This window comes from Clarias gariepinus, chromosome 18 (genome assembly GCF_024256425.1).
Source record: "Clarias gariepinus isolate MV-2021 ecotype Netherlands chromosome 18, CGAR_prim_01v2, whole genome shotgun sequence".
NCBI lineage: Eukaryota > Metazoa > Chordata > Actinopteri > Siluriformes > Clariidae > Clarias > Clarias gariepinus.
In genome coordinates, this window is record NC_071117.1 from 7913211 (window position 1) to 7931013 (window position 17803).

Consider the following 17803-nt stretch of genomic DNA (forward strand, 5'->3'; position numbering starts at 1 on the left):
AGAAAAGCTTGGAGTGAGATCCTGAAAATGAAGGTGTTGGTTCTGCGTGTACACACACACACAATTCCCCCATTATGCATTGGTCTGCCATTTTGTCGAACAATAACCATACACCTTACCTGACATGGCACAGTTTCTGCATATTTTAGCATTGCAGTGTTAAAGTAAAACAATGGATGCATATGACTGTATTTATTCCAGTTGGTACAAATGACATTTAGAATATTCACCCAAAACAGACTCTTTGGGGCCCCTCCCCATTCCTGATCCATGTCTCTCATATTACATTCCAGAATTACAAGGGCCCTCCTGTCCTTAGGGCCTTAAAGTACCAGCAATACATCATTATGCTCTTAACTGTTGGAAACTTTTTAATATAATACTATAAAGATTTAACATTTTCCAAAGCACTCGGAACGGTGTCGTAATCAGGAGAGATGGACTGAGTGTCCAGAGCTGTGTATGCGCCATTGGGATGACTCGAGTAACCCGTCTGTGCGAGATAAAGAGAAATAATATAAATAATGTGTTCATCATTCTTAGTAACTTTTCCAGATCTGAATGTCTGAGTGAAGTGAGTCTCTGAGGATACTTACTGCAAGTGTGTGATATACGTCACTGGAGGACCTGGTCTGAAGATCAAGAGCTGTGTATGTTTCATTAGGAGGACTTGAGTGAACTTTCTGTGTGAAGATTATAATTAATGTGATTGGTGTTTTTAGGAAATTCTCCAGATCTAAAAGTTTGAGTAAATAAGCTCTGCCTCAGGTTGCACTTCTTGATTTAACACATACTAGCTTTCACTACTATAGCTATGTTCACTGATGAAAAGAAGCCTCGACCCTGGTGTTTCCGCATGTTCATTATACACTGTGTCTAGAGTTGATCATCACATGCTTATTGCAGGTACGCATGGGGTTTAATTTTGCTGTTGTGTCCTGTTACAGTTCACTTACCTCACCAGAGTTGGCATCATCTGAACCTCCTTTTTTTCTTTTCCTAAAAATTAAAAGTAAGCAGATATTTCACATCATAGACATTTAAGAACCTTAGTTTATCTGATTAAACAGCAGGCAATAGGCAGCACAAGTCCCCAAAATTAGGAGACTTCATTCAGTATTAGGACCAAAATTTGACTTGACCTGATTAAAAAAAATATATAGACAACTATTTTACTTTTTAAGAGTTAAACGAATCAGCCCACAATGTTTTAAAGCTATTTTTGTAATAAGGGTAATAGGGTTGCTGTTGAATTTTCACACATTAACCACATGTTTATGTTTTTAATAAATGCGTCCTTCCTTTCTATACATCATAGGAAAAAAAAACACACACACACACACCACCTGCAACCAAAACACTGCTATTTTTACTGTCTGATTTCTGACCATTTCACGTTTTCTGAGCACGACAGTCTTAGCCTGTCTTTTGAATTGTATTGCATTAATAATAATAAAGCTGGAGTAACCAGCTGTTTATGTGACTGCATTTTCCTCTTTGTTACAATGCTCTGCTCACACTTATGCGAGGGTCATGATGAGCAAATATGATAAACATGTTTATTGTAGCAGTGTAAACTGTTATGTGGCATTTAACCTTTATTGACCCTAATTGCAGAAACATTATTTTGAAGTAAACAATTTTTAAAGAAAACTGGAACACATTCTAATTCTAATATTAATTCAATTTAATTCGATTTTATTTGTATAACGCTTTTAACAATTGTCATTGTCGCGTAGCAGCTTTACACAATCAAAAGAATTATCAAATTCAGATTTTATTTGTTACATACACAGTCATACACAGTACGATATGCAGTGAAATGCTTTAGACAACTGGCCGTGACCTTAAAATAAAAGACTATGAAATAGAAAAATAAATATGAAAAAGGAAAACAGAAGGTAAATTTAACTAAGAAAGAATAAAATATAGAATTAAAATAAAATAACAACATAACTGTACAGTAATATTGAGTATAAATAGAAATGTCACGAATTTAAAGTGTTTAAAAGATTTAAAGTGACTGTGCATCCGGGTAACAGAATGTCCAGGGGGTGTGCAAATATACTTGTAGTAACATATTCAAAGTGACTTGTGATAATTTAACTTAACTAATGTCCATGAATGTGTAGTTGTGCAGTGGCCGCTAGTGTAAGTGATTTATTTTAGTTTGTATGGAACATGAATGTGTATGAAGGGTCAGATGATCATTCATGATCTGCATTCATACTGTGTGTTAGGTGGCAGCCAGATTTGATGTTATATTAATGTTAATATGGAGTCCAGGCAGTTATTGGAAAATCAGGGTGACTTGTAAGAAATTCCAGTCCTGAACTATAGAGCAACTGCAGCCACGTCAAGTCCTCAGACAGACAGCTGTCAACGTCAGTCGAGGCCAGAACCATCTTCATGGTAGAGTGAAACCATCCCCAGACACCGGACGCATCCCAAAGAGACTCACGGGGCATCCATGTAACGAGATCTCCAACCAGAAGTGGGGCACCAGGATGGGTCAGACAGGTTCAGAGGGAGTCGACCGAGAGGAGAAGGGAGAAAGGGGGAGAAAGAACAGGAGAGGGTAGAGCAGAAAATGAGAGATAACAGTTAGGTATGGTGTATTAGTGTACATAGGTATGGAAATATTAGTGTTGCTGTGGTCGCTGTGAAAGAAGTAATTTCCTGTTATAACTTATGATACCTGTGGTGCCATGTCCACTGCTATAAACAGCTCTCAAAATGTTCATAGTTGCAAAGATTGCTTAATCCAAGAAACTAAAAAAAGTTTTAGCAAATACAATAATAGTTGGCTAAAACATTATTTTGACAACAAATTATTGAAACTAAATTTTAAATAGACTTACACAATATAACTAACTTTTTTAGTATCCGGTTATATGAGGGTATAACACAAACTAACAAATAAATAAAAAATAAATAAAAGGACCAGAATACCTAAATCTCTGTATGAATTGACAATTAAGAAGATAACACGGCAACAGCAATTTCCGTTGTTAATAATGTTTTGAGTAATTTAAATTACTAATCCATCTCCTCTTATATTGTATGCAGATACAGGATGCCAGACATGCCGGATACCAGACTGCTGTAGGATGCTAAATAAAAGCAGGATGCCAGACACATACAGGATACTAAACAGATATATACAGATATAGGATGCCAGACAGATGTTGGATGTCAGGCATATACAGGATTCCAGACAGATGAAGGGGACTAGACAGATCCAAGACACCAGAAAGACACAGTGTGCCAGACAGATAAAGGATACTAACCGGATGCAGGATGACAGACAGGTGCAGGTACCAGACAGACTTAACCATTGATGGCATTGACGATGTTTTTATAACAAACCACAAGTGAGATTGGTGGTCTGAAACATTGCACAGGCATTTTAGTTAAGGGTCAAAGAGGACAAGACAAACTTTTTCAGTGCCTTCTCCAACATCTTAGTACTAATGCAGGTTTTTCATCTTTTTAAGCCTTACATGGCATGTACTACTTACTCACTTATCTTCTATACCGCTTTATCCTGTAAACAGGGTCACGGGGACCTGGGCCCATATTCACAAAGCTTCTTAAGCCTAAAAGTTGCTCCTAGTGACGAAATTCTAAGAACATTCTTAGAATTATGACATTTTCTTAGAATTTTCCCTTAAATTTAGGATTAAATCTTAGTTAAGATAAAAATGATTCACGAAACATCTTAGCTCCTAAAGTAAAAATTGTTAAGAGTAGAGAGGAGGACTTTTAAGAGGCTTAAGAGTTTCTATAGCAGAGGACAAAATGGTGAAATGAAGAAATATTCTCCAAATACTGAACATAAAGATAAAAGAAAACACTGCTTTTCTGTCCAATTTGGTTTTCTTGTTGTTTTACTTCCTGACATCTCTCTTGGATTGTTCGCTACATAATCTCCAAAAGTGCAACTTAAAACATGCAATCATGTAAAAGGTCAGCCATTTTGCTCCCATCAATCTGAAATGGTATAATAAAAGTAATAATAAAATCAGTATGGTAAATAAATGTAAGAACTTTAATATAGTAACTGCTGTGTGGAAATTGGTTGCTTCTAAAGTAGACATATTTTCAACATTTGGCTGTTTTAATTAACTTTAATATATTTAGTCTATACAAACATTATATCATATATTCTATTTTCACAAAGAGTGTATTTCAAGACTTTTGCAGAGGTCAGAGGTTATTTTTTTTATCAACCAATCACAGTCCTTGAACTGCTGCATCATCCCTAGCAACGGGGTCAACCACACCCCCTCACGAAGATAAAGGTTTTTGTACTTTCCTTACTCAAAGTTGCTAAAAATCACTAAAGTTTTAAAAAATCAAAAGTTTTCTAAATCACTTTTAGTCTAAGACTCCCAGCTAGGACATTTTAGGCTAAGATAGGAGCTCTAGATAGAATTCTAAGAAGCTTTGTGAATACGGGCCCTGGAGCCTATCCCAGGAGACTAAGGGCACGAGGCAGGGTACACCCTGGACAGGGTGCCAATCCATCACAGGGCACACACACTACGGGCAATTTGGGAACGTCAATTAACCTTACTTACATGTCTTTGGAATGTGGCAGGAAACCGGAGTACCCGGAGGAAACCCACCAAGCACGGGGAGAACATTCAAGATTCAAATAACTTTATTAATCCCAGAGGGAAATTGCATGCAAACTCCATGCACACAGAGACGGGAATCGAGCCTGGCCGGGAGTTGAACCCGGACCCTGGAGGTGCAAGGCGACAGTGCTAACCACTACACCCCCATGCCACCAGGCATGTACTAATTTGTACTAAAATACTAAATTTTAAAAATCCCTTTTGGGTTTGCTGAGGTTGCAGATCGAATATTCAGTCACAACTTTTATTGTTTCAGCTTTGATTCACTCAGGGCAGAGGGTAACTTCATTGACCAGATCACGACTTAGGAATATTGAATACCACTGATTTCCCTTCAACAAATGCTACACATTGAATTCCTAAATATAGGGGCCCATAGACAGAGAATACACTGCACTGATCCTGTGCTACAGTACTTCAGGTGGGTACATTTCACTTTGAAATGGTATCCTTCCTGAGCAATACATCCACTAAAGTCAAAGTGATTCTAAGCTTCCCTTGGATGCAAAAGCATGACCCCTAAACATGCTGAAAAAACAGAGCTGTTACCTGGTGGTCCAATATGTGTAAAGAACAATGTTCCATCAAAACAGCTCTTGTAGTGTTTCTGGTTTTGTTTCCAGAAGATTACAGCTTTTATTATCAAACAATATCAGCTGGAGTTGGTCTGCAGAGCAAACCGCTTCTCTAATCTGTCTTTCCCATTATATACAGTGCCAATTGTTGGCACCCCTGGTTAAGATGTGTTCTTGGGCTTCTAATAAATTATTAGTTTTTAAATTTAATTAAACAATACAGAACCTGCCCTGCGATGGAAAAAAAAGGTTCCACTATATATATATATATATATATATATATATATATAGTTTTTTTTTTTACATGAAATCATAAAATCATAAGTGCCACAATTATTGGCACTCCTGATGTTAATATTTTGTACAACCCCCTTTTGCCAACAAGACTTTACTTAATCTCCTCCTATACAATTTCACAAGATTGGAGAATACAGATCTTGACCAATCTTTCTAGATCCTGTCCTCGGTTCTCTCTTATGCACTCTCCTCTTCAGCCCACCTTACAGGTTTGCAATTGGGTTGACCATGAGAGGAGCTTGATTTTGTGTTTGCTGAACCATTTTTGTGTAGATTTCACTACATTTTTTGAGTCATTATCCTGCTGAAAGACCCAATGACGACCCATAATCAGCTTCCTGACAGAGGCCATTAGGTTTTTATTTAAAATGTCCTGGTATTTCATAGAATTCATGATGCCATGCACCATAACAAGGTTCCCAGAGCCTTTGGAGGACAAATAGGCCCACAAAATCACAGATCCTCTACCATACTTCTGAGCCTGTATACACAAAGCTTCTAAGAATTCTTTCAGATAGCTCCTATTGTAGCTTAAAACGTCCTAGCTGGGACTCCTAGATTAAAAGTGATTTAGGAAACTTCTCAGAGCAACTCTGAGTAAGGAAAGTACAAAAAACGTAATCTTAGTGAGGAGATGTGGTTGACCCCGTTGCTATGGATGATGCAGAAATTCAAGGACTGTGATTGGTAATAAAATAACCTCTGACCTCTGCAAAGGTCTTAACATGTGCTGTTTGTGAAAATAGAATATATGATAATAAAACGGACAGTGAAATGGTAACATTTGTATATGAAGAAATTGTATAATCATGAATACAGGCTACTTTATGCAAAATTACTGTTATGGGCTAAATACCTTTAAGATAATTAATCAGCTAAATGTTAAAAATGTGTTTACTTTTGAAGCAATCAATTTCCATGCACTAGTTACTATATTTAAGTTCTTACATTTATTTACCATACTTATTTTATTACTATTAATCCATTTTAGAATGATGGGAGCAAAATGACTCAGCATTTACAAATTTACATGATTGCAGGACAGTCTGTTTAAGATGCACTTTTGGGTGGTATAAAGTCAATAATCCAAAAGAGATGTAAGGAAGTAAAACAACAAGAAAACTAAATTGGACAGAAAAGCAGTGTTTTCTTTTATCTTTATGTTCAGTATTTGGAGAATATTTTATCTTTTTACCATTTTGTCCTCTGCTATAGAAACTCCTAAGCCTATTAAAAGTCCTCCTCTCTACTCCTAACAATTTTTACCTTATTTTCTGTTTTTAGGTCTTTATGATTCTTTTTGTGAATCATTTTATCATTACTAAAATTTAGTCCTAAATTTAAGGGGGAAATTTAAGAAAATGTCATAATTCTAAGAATTTTCTTAGAATTTCATCATCAGAAGCAACTTTTAGGCTTAAGAAGCTTTGTGAATACAGGCCCTGACAAGGAGGCGATATGTTTGATTGACAGGTGAAGGGACAACCTTTTGTAGAGTGCCAAAGTATAAAAGGCCAAAGTCAGTAGCGGGTGACAGGGTAGGTCTGAAGGACATTTTCTCTTCTTAGCTGATTACCACACTTTCTTGGTAAGTAAATATAAGATTATTTTTCAGATGGTTGGGGATCCTGTTCAGCTGGGACTGTGGTTAGTTTTGTAAAACAAGTCACAAAAATGCAATGGCTGTAAGCACACTAGCTATTTTAAATTTCACTTTAATAGTTAATTTAAGCTATTCAGTGAAATTGTCTAAGATGTGCATTTAGGCATCATAGGTTTGTAGTTTGCACTGGACTGTGTTTTTAAAATAACTTTTCTACACTAGTAGAAAGGTAGGTTTTTGACTTTTGTCCTCCCTTTTTGACAGTTTGTTCTATATTGTGCACCTAGTATTGCTGTTCTGTAGTGTGATTTGAAGCAGGTCTAAAGTAACTTGTTAGCTCAGGTGGTTAATCAAGAGTAGTTTCCTGTGAAGTGTTAATTGTGTGCAGGGCAACGTGTATGTAAGTAAAAGAGTGGGAAAACCTGGGTCCTCAACCATAAATATTGACTTAATGCTTTTTAAAATGCCTTTTTATTTATTTTTTACTTCAAATCAAATGTAGGTGGTATGTGTTGCTATTTAGTAAATTCCTGACCTTTTGATTGCAGACAATGTCTGACTGTGAGTTGATTCTGGCCAGCTGGGGAAAAGTGGAGAGCAACCTTGCTGGCTATGGAGGAGAAGTTCTGACTCGGTTAGTACAAAACCCCTTTTCCAAAAAGGTTCTGGGATGATTAGCATCATGGCACAAAAAAAAAATACATACTTTTAGTTTATACTGAAGGATGTTCAGGTTCTTGTTTTGTTTTTTTTATTATTATTTTTTTTTTTTTTAAATCAAGGAACAAGCAACTATCAAGAGGCTGTCTCCAAATCCAGTCCTGGAGGGCCAGTGACTAGCACAGTTTGTAGTTTACCAACACCTAAACACACCCACTGAACCTAGTCATTAACAGATTAGTTAAATCATTTGTGTTTGAGAAGAGTCACCAAATTGTGTTGGACACTGGCCCTCCATGACTGGATTTGGAGACCCCTGTCTTAAGGGCTTTTACCCTTATTTCCTTATGGTTATTTTTCAATCCACTTTTCTTTTTGCTCTAGTTGTAAATTTATTGCCCTAAATTTAGTACTATTGAATAATCCCTCATACACTTCATAGTCTGTTCACAGAGCACCCTGACACCCAGAAACTCTTCCCTAAGTTTATTGAGATCCCATGTGGTGAAATGGCTGGAAATGCAGCCATTGCAGACCATGGGAAGACAGTTTTGATGAAACTGGGTGAGATCCTCAAGGCAAAAGGCTCTAGTGATGTCATCAAGCCACTGGCTACAACCCATGCCAATAAACACAAGATTGCCCTTAATAACTTCAAAGTAACACTCTTTAAATTTACATTTACTCAAGTAATCTATTGCGCTACTGTGATCCTTCCGACACCTCTAATACCATTCATTGCTCTCTTTCCATCAGCTGATCACTGAGGTCATCATTAAGGTGCTTGGAGAGAAGGACGTATGGGACGCTGCTACCCAGGATGCTTTCAGAAAGGTGATGGGTGGTGTTGTCAATGAGATTGACTGCGTCTATAAGGAGCTTGGCTTCACTGGTTAGATTACTTTTGCACCATCTTTCCTACTCCCTGACTTTGCTGGAACAAAGCAAATGAGTATTTATTGAGCCTGTGGGAATAATCAAAGCACTAATGATTACTGTTTCTGCAATTAATGGGTTGCCTCAGTGTTTAATGTACTGGTGACATGTATTTGGTCCAAAAAAATCAAATAAAATTTAAATGAGAAATTGAGTGAGTACTGTGTGGGTTTTTAAAAACAAAGTTAAATACACCAACACTTGTTTCCTCAAACTCGTTCATGAGGTAGTCACCTATCTTTGACTCTTTTCGCTTTGTCTCTAGACCAAAGTCCCTAGGAAAAGTCAGGAACACAATCTGCAGCCTCAAATCAATTTGCTACTGGAGCAGATTACTGGTAAACCTGCAGCAAGCTCAAAACTGTCCCTTGCATGTTGTGCCTGCTTTTTTTTGCTGGATTTAATCACTTATTGTGTATACTATTTATGACCTTAAGGCCTTGTTAACACGGGCGTTAAAATCGAGCGTTTTTTTTGCGTTTGTAGCGTCCGGTAATCGCGGATCAAGCGGCGAGTGTTTTCTACACATAGGAGTCAATGAGTGTTCACACGGGCTTTGGTGACGTGCGTTTGTCCAGCTGCACGTTTATACGGCATTAAAAAAAACGTTGCATGCAGCTTTTTCTTGGCGTTCAAAACCCAACGAACGCAAGAAAACCGTTTCTAGTTCGTTTTCTGCGCGTTCATTTTACGCTTCGGAGGACCGGATATATCCCATGATCCTACATGCTATATAGAGGGGAATGCGGAAAAGGGCAAAATAAAAAAAATTAAGTGTTGAAAAACTTGCGCAGAGATTTTCATTTCTTCATAAACCACAAAAAAGACTTCCTTTAATCCGACGTTGTGCAGTCAGAGAGTGAACTCGGTAGCAGTGGGCTTTCATATCTAATTCCTGACACACTGCCCCCCACAGGTTAACACATGAACTACAATCTGGGCTGCAGGCTGACGTTAGACAGAGACAAACGAACGCCAGTGTAGAAGTCAATCAAGCGTCACTACAAAATGCAACATAAACGTCTAGGACGTTTAGAGCAAGCTCGTTTATCCAAAAACGTAACGCCCGTGTGAACAAGGCCTAAATTGGCTCATTTGATACTATAATGTCGTTTTTTTTTTGTTTTTTTACTCTTGTAAAAATGTACAGTAAGAAATGTGACCATACTCAATTTACAGCCATGGACAGAAGTTTTGAGAGACCTATTTTCATGAATTCTGTTACTTTAGTGTTTAGGTCTTTTTGTCAGATGCTACTATGGTACTCGCCTTAACATATATAAGAAGGGCAGTGAAGAAGCATCTTCTCTCCAGGAAAAACATCAGTCTAATATTCTCCAAAGGATGCAAGTCATTTTCTCTGATGAATGCCCTTTTGAATTTTGTCTGGACAAGAAAAGCTGAGAGCTTTCATCAGTCCTGTGTCATGCCAACAGAAAAGCATCCTGAGACCATTCATGTGTGGGGTTGCTTTCCAGCCAAGGGAGAGTTATAATTTTGTCTAAGAACCTAACCATCAGGGAATGGAATTTTGGGTACAAGGCTAGGAAACTCCCCAGAACTTAATGACTAACTTAATAACTTGTGGTTAGTCCTCATTAGGCAAATTCTGCCAAACTCCTACCGTTGATTTATGAAAGAATAAGCTGCTATTAGTTAGGATGTGGCCCAGAAATTGATTGACAGCATGCCAGGGTGAATTGCAAAGGACTTGGAAAAAGGAAAGAGTCATCACTGCAGCAGTGATTATCAAAACCTTTGGCCATTGCTGTGTATTAATCTTAGATATTGATTTAAAAAAAAAGAACAGCTCATTTTTAGGGATCCATTGCATTTATTTAAAGTTTCTACTTAAAGGGTGTTTTTTTTATTATTTGTAACATACAAGAGATAGAAAAATTTCTAAATTAATATATAAAAATAATACCAAATAAGTTTTACAAGTAAAAATAAAACAAATTAACCTGGACCTAACCTGTGAAAAAAGTACTTTTTAGGCCTTACATGGTATGTACTCATTTGTCCATGCTTTCTAAATTTCAAAAATCTCTTTTTGGTTTTCTGAGGTTGATACTAAATCTTCATTTGGCATTTGGGTTTGACATCTCTTACTCCAGTAAGAGTAAAACACTGGCCCCGGACAATGAACATCCAGAGAAATTGATCAAATGATGTGGGAAGTCAGGAAACAGCTACTTTCTATCCAGCAGGGTAAGCGAAGAGTGACAGATTATGCGCTTTGCTTTTGCACCTTGGCCATAGCCAGAATAATAGTTTTACCGCTGCGTCTCACAGTGACAGTATCGGGATTTAGTTTATTTAATCAAGGATTAATGAGCCGCAGCTCCTTTAGAGCTGCACAAAGTAGCAGATAAAATCAAGTAAAACATTGCAATTAAACAAATTCATAACCACAGTACAAATTTAGAAATTAACAAATTTCATTAGGATCATATTTAAGCAAAGTAAGTGTTAACACAGTGAGCCTTTACATTTTATCATGTGTAACATTCATGTAGCAATAAAATAGACTCTGGATGTGCATCAGAAAAAGAGTGTTATTGTCAGATTAATGTGCAAAAACTATATAAGCTACATAGCGTTTATAAGACTCTACTTTTATTCAAGTGCACTCACAATGACGACAAAATGTTATGATTTTGTAAAATAATAAAAGCAAACTTTGTGTATACTTGCCTCACAACAGAAAAAATATACAGCTGAGCAAAAACGTATTTAGTCACCCACCAATTGTGCAAGTTCTCCCACTTAAAAAAATAAGAGAGGCCTGTAATTTTCATCATAGGTATACCTCAACTATAAGAGACAAAATAAGAGAAAGAAATCCAGTTATTATGGAGTATTATCTTAATACTTTGTTATATACTCTTTGTTGGCAATGACAGAGGTTAAACGTTTTCTTTAAGTTTTCATAAGGTTTTCACACACTGTTGCTGGTATTTTGGCCCGATCCTCCATGCAGATCTCCTCTAGAGCAGTGATGTTTTGGGGCTGTCGCTGGGCAATAGGACTTTCAACTCCCTCCAAAAATTTTCTATGGGGTTGAGATCTAGAGACTGGCTAGGCCACTCCAGGATCTTGAAATGCTTCTTACGAAGCCACTCCTTTGTTGCCCAGGCGGTGTGTTTGGGATCATGTCATGCTGAAAGACCCAGCCACTTTTAATTTCCAATGCCCTTGCTGATGGAAGAAGGTTTTCACCTAAAATCTCACAATACATGGCCCTATTCATTCTTTCCTTTACATGGATCAGTCATCCTGGTCCATTTTCAGAAAAACTGCCCGAAAGCATGATGTTGTAGCATGATGCTACCTAAGATCAACAAATTATGCTTCAACTGAAATGATTAAAAGAACAACAAAGCATACTATACAAAGAAAAATATATTCAAAAATAAGATGAATGCTAAAATAGAGACAAATGCTAAAATATAGACAAATATTCCCTTGTGACTCATCTCCAGGTCAAGACCTTGTGATATCCATGGACAACAACCAAATCACTCCGTCAACCACTGCCCGCAATCTTGGGGTAACCGTGGACAATCATCTGTCATTTTCCCCACACATCGCTAACCTTACTCGCTCTTGTCGATTTCTTCTTTACAATATCAGAAGAATTCGCCCATTTCTTTCTTCACAGGCTACTCAGGTGCTTGTTCAGTCCCTCGTTATTTCAAGACTGGACTACTGCAACTCGCTCCTGGCAGGCCTGCCTTTGTCCACGATTCGTCCTCTGCAACTGATCCAGAATGCAGCAGCACGACTCGTTTTTAACCTTCCCAAGTTTTCCCACACCACCCCACTCCTCCGCTCCCTGCACTGGCTTCCTGTAGCTGCCCGCATCAAATTCAAAACACTGATGCTTGCCTACAAAGCTAAAAATGGCCCAGCACCCACTTACCTCTCTGCGCTAATTACACCACGAACTGCACCACGTTCCCTCCGATCCTCCAGCACTGCTCGCCTCATCCCACCATCTCTCAGGGATCGAGGGCGGCATTCATCCAGGCTCTTTTCTGTTCTGGCACCTAGGTGGTGGAATGAACTTCCTCTAGATGTCCGTACATCAGAGACTTTGACTATCTTTAAACGACGACTCAAGACGCATCTGTTTCTCCAGTATTTGAACTAACCCCCCCCCCCCCCCCCCCCAAAAAAAAAAAAAAAAAAAAAAAAACTCTTCTCAGTTGTGTTGGACTAATGGTACTTAGTTATTAACCTAGTTAACCCAGTGTAAGTATGTATCCAATGTTGTAAACATTAAAGCACTTTTTGTAAGTCGCTCTGGATAAGAGCGTCTGCCAAATGCCTAAATGTAATGTAATGTAAATGTAAATAAGGATGCATAATCAGTGGCTAGACTAATGCAAATTGAGATGGGATGTGAGTAATGCAAGAATGAGATAATGAAGGTCGATGTAGATTAGGGTACAATGGATTGTCTGTCAGTAGAGAAGCTCTGCTATAGAAGTCTGCCACTGAACATACTCTTCTGCTTGGCAAAAACTCCATACTGGGGTCACTGGTTTTGGACTTGATGGATAGTACTTTGTTTAATGTCCTTTTTTCCAGCACTAGCTCCAGCGAGACCAGCTTAAAGGCAACCACAGATTCCGCTCCCCTAAACATCTTGTTCAATTGCAGAGTTCCCTCCCCAACACATGACACCACAGAAGAGAATATTGGCCTTTATTAATTGGTAGAACATCTGTAGAAGCTTTTAGCAGAGCCCAGTTCTCTGGGTTCTCAGTTTATATTTATATGTCCTTTATATGTCCTATAATTCACATTCACATTACCAACCTGAATCATTTTTTTAACCAATGTGATTTCTACCCACAGATCAATTATTTTATTACATCTGTCTGAAGGGACAGATTTTTTTTTCCTGATAATATTTAAATGAATTTCTTGTATGGTGCTAGATATAGCAGAGATTTGGTTAATCAAAGTGAGGTGTCTGGCTTTCTTCATTCTTCTGGACCTCTACAAATACAGCCGACTACTTGCTTGCCATTCTCCAGACCAATCCTAGAACTTTTTTTTTTTTTTTTTAAATATCACATCCATTGTACTGTACTGCAGACCGTACATACCCATTTTCACCCAAAGTGCACCTGACAGTTAGTTTAATAAACAATTGTATAACACCTGGGAAGTGGAGTGATACATATACAGTAGTTAAACATCCCAGTGGTGATGCTGTCCATTATCACTACTTGGAATGCCTCTCGTGCAATCAGCTTACAATGTCAGAACAGTTTATTATAGTAAATAAGTGCCTGGCAGCACAGCTTAATATAATTCACTGCAAGTAAACTATACTAAGAGGTAAGAAACTTTATTTACGAATGTATAGGTGAAAGAGAAAATTATGGAGAGAATCACAGGCACAGTACTGTATATGATTTTATGTGTCAAGGTTATACACTTTAACTACTGAAAGATTGAGTTTAATTTAAATGTGCAGCTTAAAAGCATCTCTCTCTCTCTCTCTCACCACCGTGTTGATGGTCTTACTGTGGGTTTCTTGTCTACAAAAAGAAATCATGGGTGAGAATAATACACAAACAATACAAATGATTATATCATAAAAAAAAATGTGAGAACATCTTCATCATTATTATTATTATTATTATTATTATTATTATTATTAATTAAAATAATAATAATAATAATAATAATAATAATAATAATAATAATAATTTATTATTTATAATAAAGGTTGAGAACAATAAATAAAAGCACTCACTATCAGGTTGCCATAGTCTAAAGAGATGAACCGCGAATCCAGAGCGATGTAGTGGTCATCAGGAGGAAATGGCTGAGTGTTCTGTGTTAAGATCAAAAACAATGTTATATATTATATTGTTATATATGTGTGTGTGTGTGTGTGTGTGTGTGTGTGTGTGTGTGTGTGTGTGTTTGGAAAACCAAAGCTGCAGAACTACAAAGATTTTTCCCTCCAACACAATTATAATTTCTACTGTAGTATTTTTAAGGTACTGTACATGGTGTACTGTGCATCTGGAATACAATATTTCAAATGACAGGAAGTTTATTAAACCATTATACAACAATATCATAGAGTAGCCAGATTTCATTTTAGGAGGGTTGATAATAAAACATAACAACACTGGGACCTTTGATTGTTAATTAAAGTAACTCATGTTTGCAGACGTGTTGTATAAGCATTACAGCCATGCAGATATTTAGCACAACATCACTCCCTCTGTTATGGTCCATGAATCTTTTAATATATTCTAGAATTGTCAAATTGAAGGGAATCTCACAATATAAACATTTCTAATCAGATAAAAGATAATCAGAAAAGAAATGAGTATCTGAATCTAACTTGATGTACTGAGAAAATAAACCTCGAAAACAAATAAATAATGTCTTTACATATAAGACACAAACCTTGGAGACGATCCACAGAAATTAATATAGATGAAGTGCTAAATAATGAAAATCTACCAGAAATATCACTTAATAGATCTTAAACGTGGAGAAATGTGCTGTAGGAAACTCACCACATAATTTGATGTCTGCCTCTTCCTTCTGTTCTCAGGAAACAAAGTAGTTACATAAAAACAGTAAAAACAAAGCAACTCTGCATGGAATACACATTTATAGTTAAGTGCATATGGCTTACCTCATGCAGAAAAGTCCTGCTAGAACCGCTGTGGCCACACACAGCATGCAAACAACAGCCAGAAATAAAATTTTAAAGTGACCTAAAGCTAAACGTAAACAGAAATAATATATTCTATAAAATGTCACAAAAACGCAGATCTAAAGAACAGTATATTTATGTACTCATCAGCATGATCATATCTTACCACTAGACGTAACAACGACTGCGTCAGCTCTCTGAGTCCCGTATTTATTCTGAGCCACACAGTAAAACCATCCACTGCTGCTGGAGCTCAATGTGAAGCTGTAACTCTGTCCAGATCCTACAGGTGAGCTTTCATTCACCTTATACCAGGTGTAGTTCTCCACAGGTGGGTTAGCATCACTGCTGCAGCTCAGAGTCACCGAACTGCCCTCCACTATCTCACCAGAGGGACTGATGGACACGGAGACACTTTTTGGGGGATCTAAAGATGGAAACACAGACGGGGCAGAATAGATGTATGTTGTGTTTGAGTCATTATATAGTCATTAAAACGTCTCATTTAATGTATTTTCTTTTTTTTATATTAAAAAACTCTTTACATGGACATTAGAGAAAGAATAATTGTATTTTTACACAGAACATGTTTAAAAGAAAATTACGGCCCAAATAAATAAATTTTTAAAATGTTTGGGATGGGTGTTTATTCAAGGCCAAATGAATTAAGTCGTAAAATGCATTGCATAAAGTATGTGCCCCTATTTTGAACATTAAAACATACATTTTTAACAGAAGATGGAGCCTCTAAAAGGTGTTTTAAACAATTGTCAGACTCTGCCTGCCAGCATCTAATACACTAGTCTGAATAATTACAGAACAAGAGAAAGCAATGTGTCGATAAAATTACAGCTTTATAACTAATGGGGTTGAATTTTCTTCTGGGTTTATTAGATTAAATGAATACATATTTACTCACATTGCACAGTAATAGTGAGAGCAGGGGACTGATATTGATGTCCCAATACAGCACAGCTGTAATTGCCCCCATCGTCCGGTCTGACTGAATGCAGATTGAGCAGTTTGTGGTAGTTCAATAATTTTTGTCCATTTTTGTACCAGGTAAATGTTGGAGTGTCAGTTAGTTTGCATGAGGTTTTGCATGAGAGAGTGACTGCGTCTCCATCAATCACTCCACCATAAACCTCCACACTGAGCACTGTGAATGAGACAAAACATTGGAAATACTTGTGTTTTTCTGTTTGCTAATTCATTAATCAAAATAATTTAGTATAATAATTTCTTATCATCCTTCTCAGGGTTTTTGAGTAAGTATTTATTGTACTTTGATTTATGCAATTTGTAGAAAATGTTTTAAATTTATGCCAGAGAAACTTCTCATGAACTCATCACTGTGAATATATATCAGGATTTATCATGCCAAAAGAGGAGAAGTGTTAGAAATATAACAGGCAAGTGTGAATGTCTCTTGTCAGCAAGGAGGGAATGCACAAGAACACAATAACATTTAACACCGAACCTCTATTCGGATCTGTGCTGGTTCCTGCTCTCTCCTATATATAAAATTTTCTTTTTGAAGGTTCATCTATTGGGTTTGCTATTAAATCTACTTCCTCATCTTTGTCTTTCGGCTGTTCCCTTTCAGGGGTCGCCACAGAGAATCATATGCCTCCATCAAACCCTATCCTCTGCATCCTCTTCTCTTACACCAACTAACTTCATGTCCTCTTTCACGGCATCCATAAATCTCCTCTTTCGTCTTTCTCTAGACCTCCTGCCTGGCAGTTCCAACCTCAGCATCCTTCTACCGATATATTCACAATCTCTCCTCTGAACATGTCCAAACCACCTCAATCTGGCCTCGCTGACTTTATCCCCATCTTACATGGGTTGTCCCTCTAATGAACTCATTCTTGATCCTATCCATCCTTGTCACTCCCAAAGAGAACCTCAATATCTTCAGCTCTGCTACATCTAGCTCTGCCTCCTGTCTTTTCTTCCACTGTCTCTAAGCCATAGAGCATTGCTGGTCTCACCACTGTCCTGTACACCTTTCCTTTCATTCTCGCTGATACTCTTTTATCGCACAACACACCTGACACTTTTCTCCACCCATTCCAACCTGCCTGTACCCGCCTCTTCAACTCCTTTCCACACTCTCTATTGCTCTGGACTGTTGACCCTAAGTACTTAAAGTCCTGCACCTTCTTTACCTCTGCTACCTGAAGCCTCACTGTTCCTCTTGAGTCCCTCTCATTTACACACATGTATTCCATCTTGCTGCGGCTAACATTCATTCCTCTGGTTTCCAGAGCATACCTCCACCTCTCCAAATTTTCCTCCACCTGTTCCCTGCTCTCGCTACAAAGCACAATGTCATCTGCGAACATCATAGTCCATGGAGACTCCTGTCTTACCTCATCTGTCA

At 37.5% G+C, this 17803-nt stretch overlaps 1 protein-coding gene and 1 pseudogene across 1 annotated transcript; one reads left to right on the forward strand and one right to left on the reverse strand.

Annotated features, from left to right (window-relative positions):
- Nucleotides 1–17803, reverse strand: part of LOC128507015 (sialoadhesin-like) — a 191344-nt pseudogene that overhangs the window by 172475 nt on the left and 1066 nt on the right.
- LOC128506152 (myoglobin-like) lies at nucleotides 7024–8864 on the forward strand. The gene is made up of 4 exons (XM_053476462.1): nucleotides 7024–7103; nucleotides 7667–7752; nucleotides 8221–8437; nucleotides 8535–8864. The coding sequence occupies exons 2-4, from the start codon at nucleotides 7670–7672 to the stop codon at nucleotides 8673–8675; spliced, it is 441 nt and encodes a 146-aa protein (XP_053332437.1). The 5' UTR covers nucleotides 7024–7103; nucleotides 7667–7669; the 3' UTR covers nucleotides 8676–8864.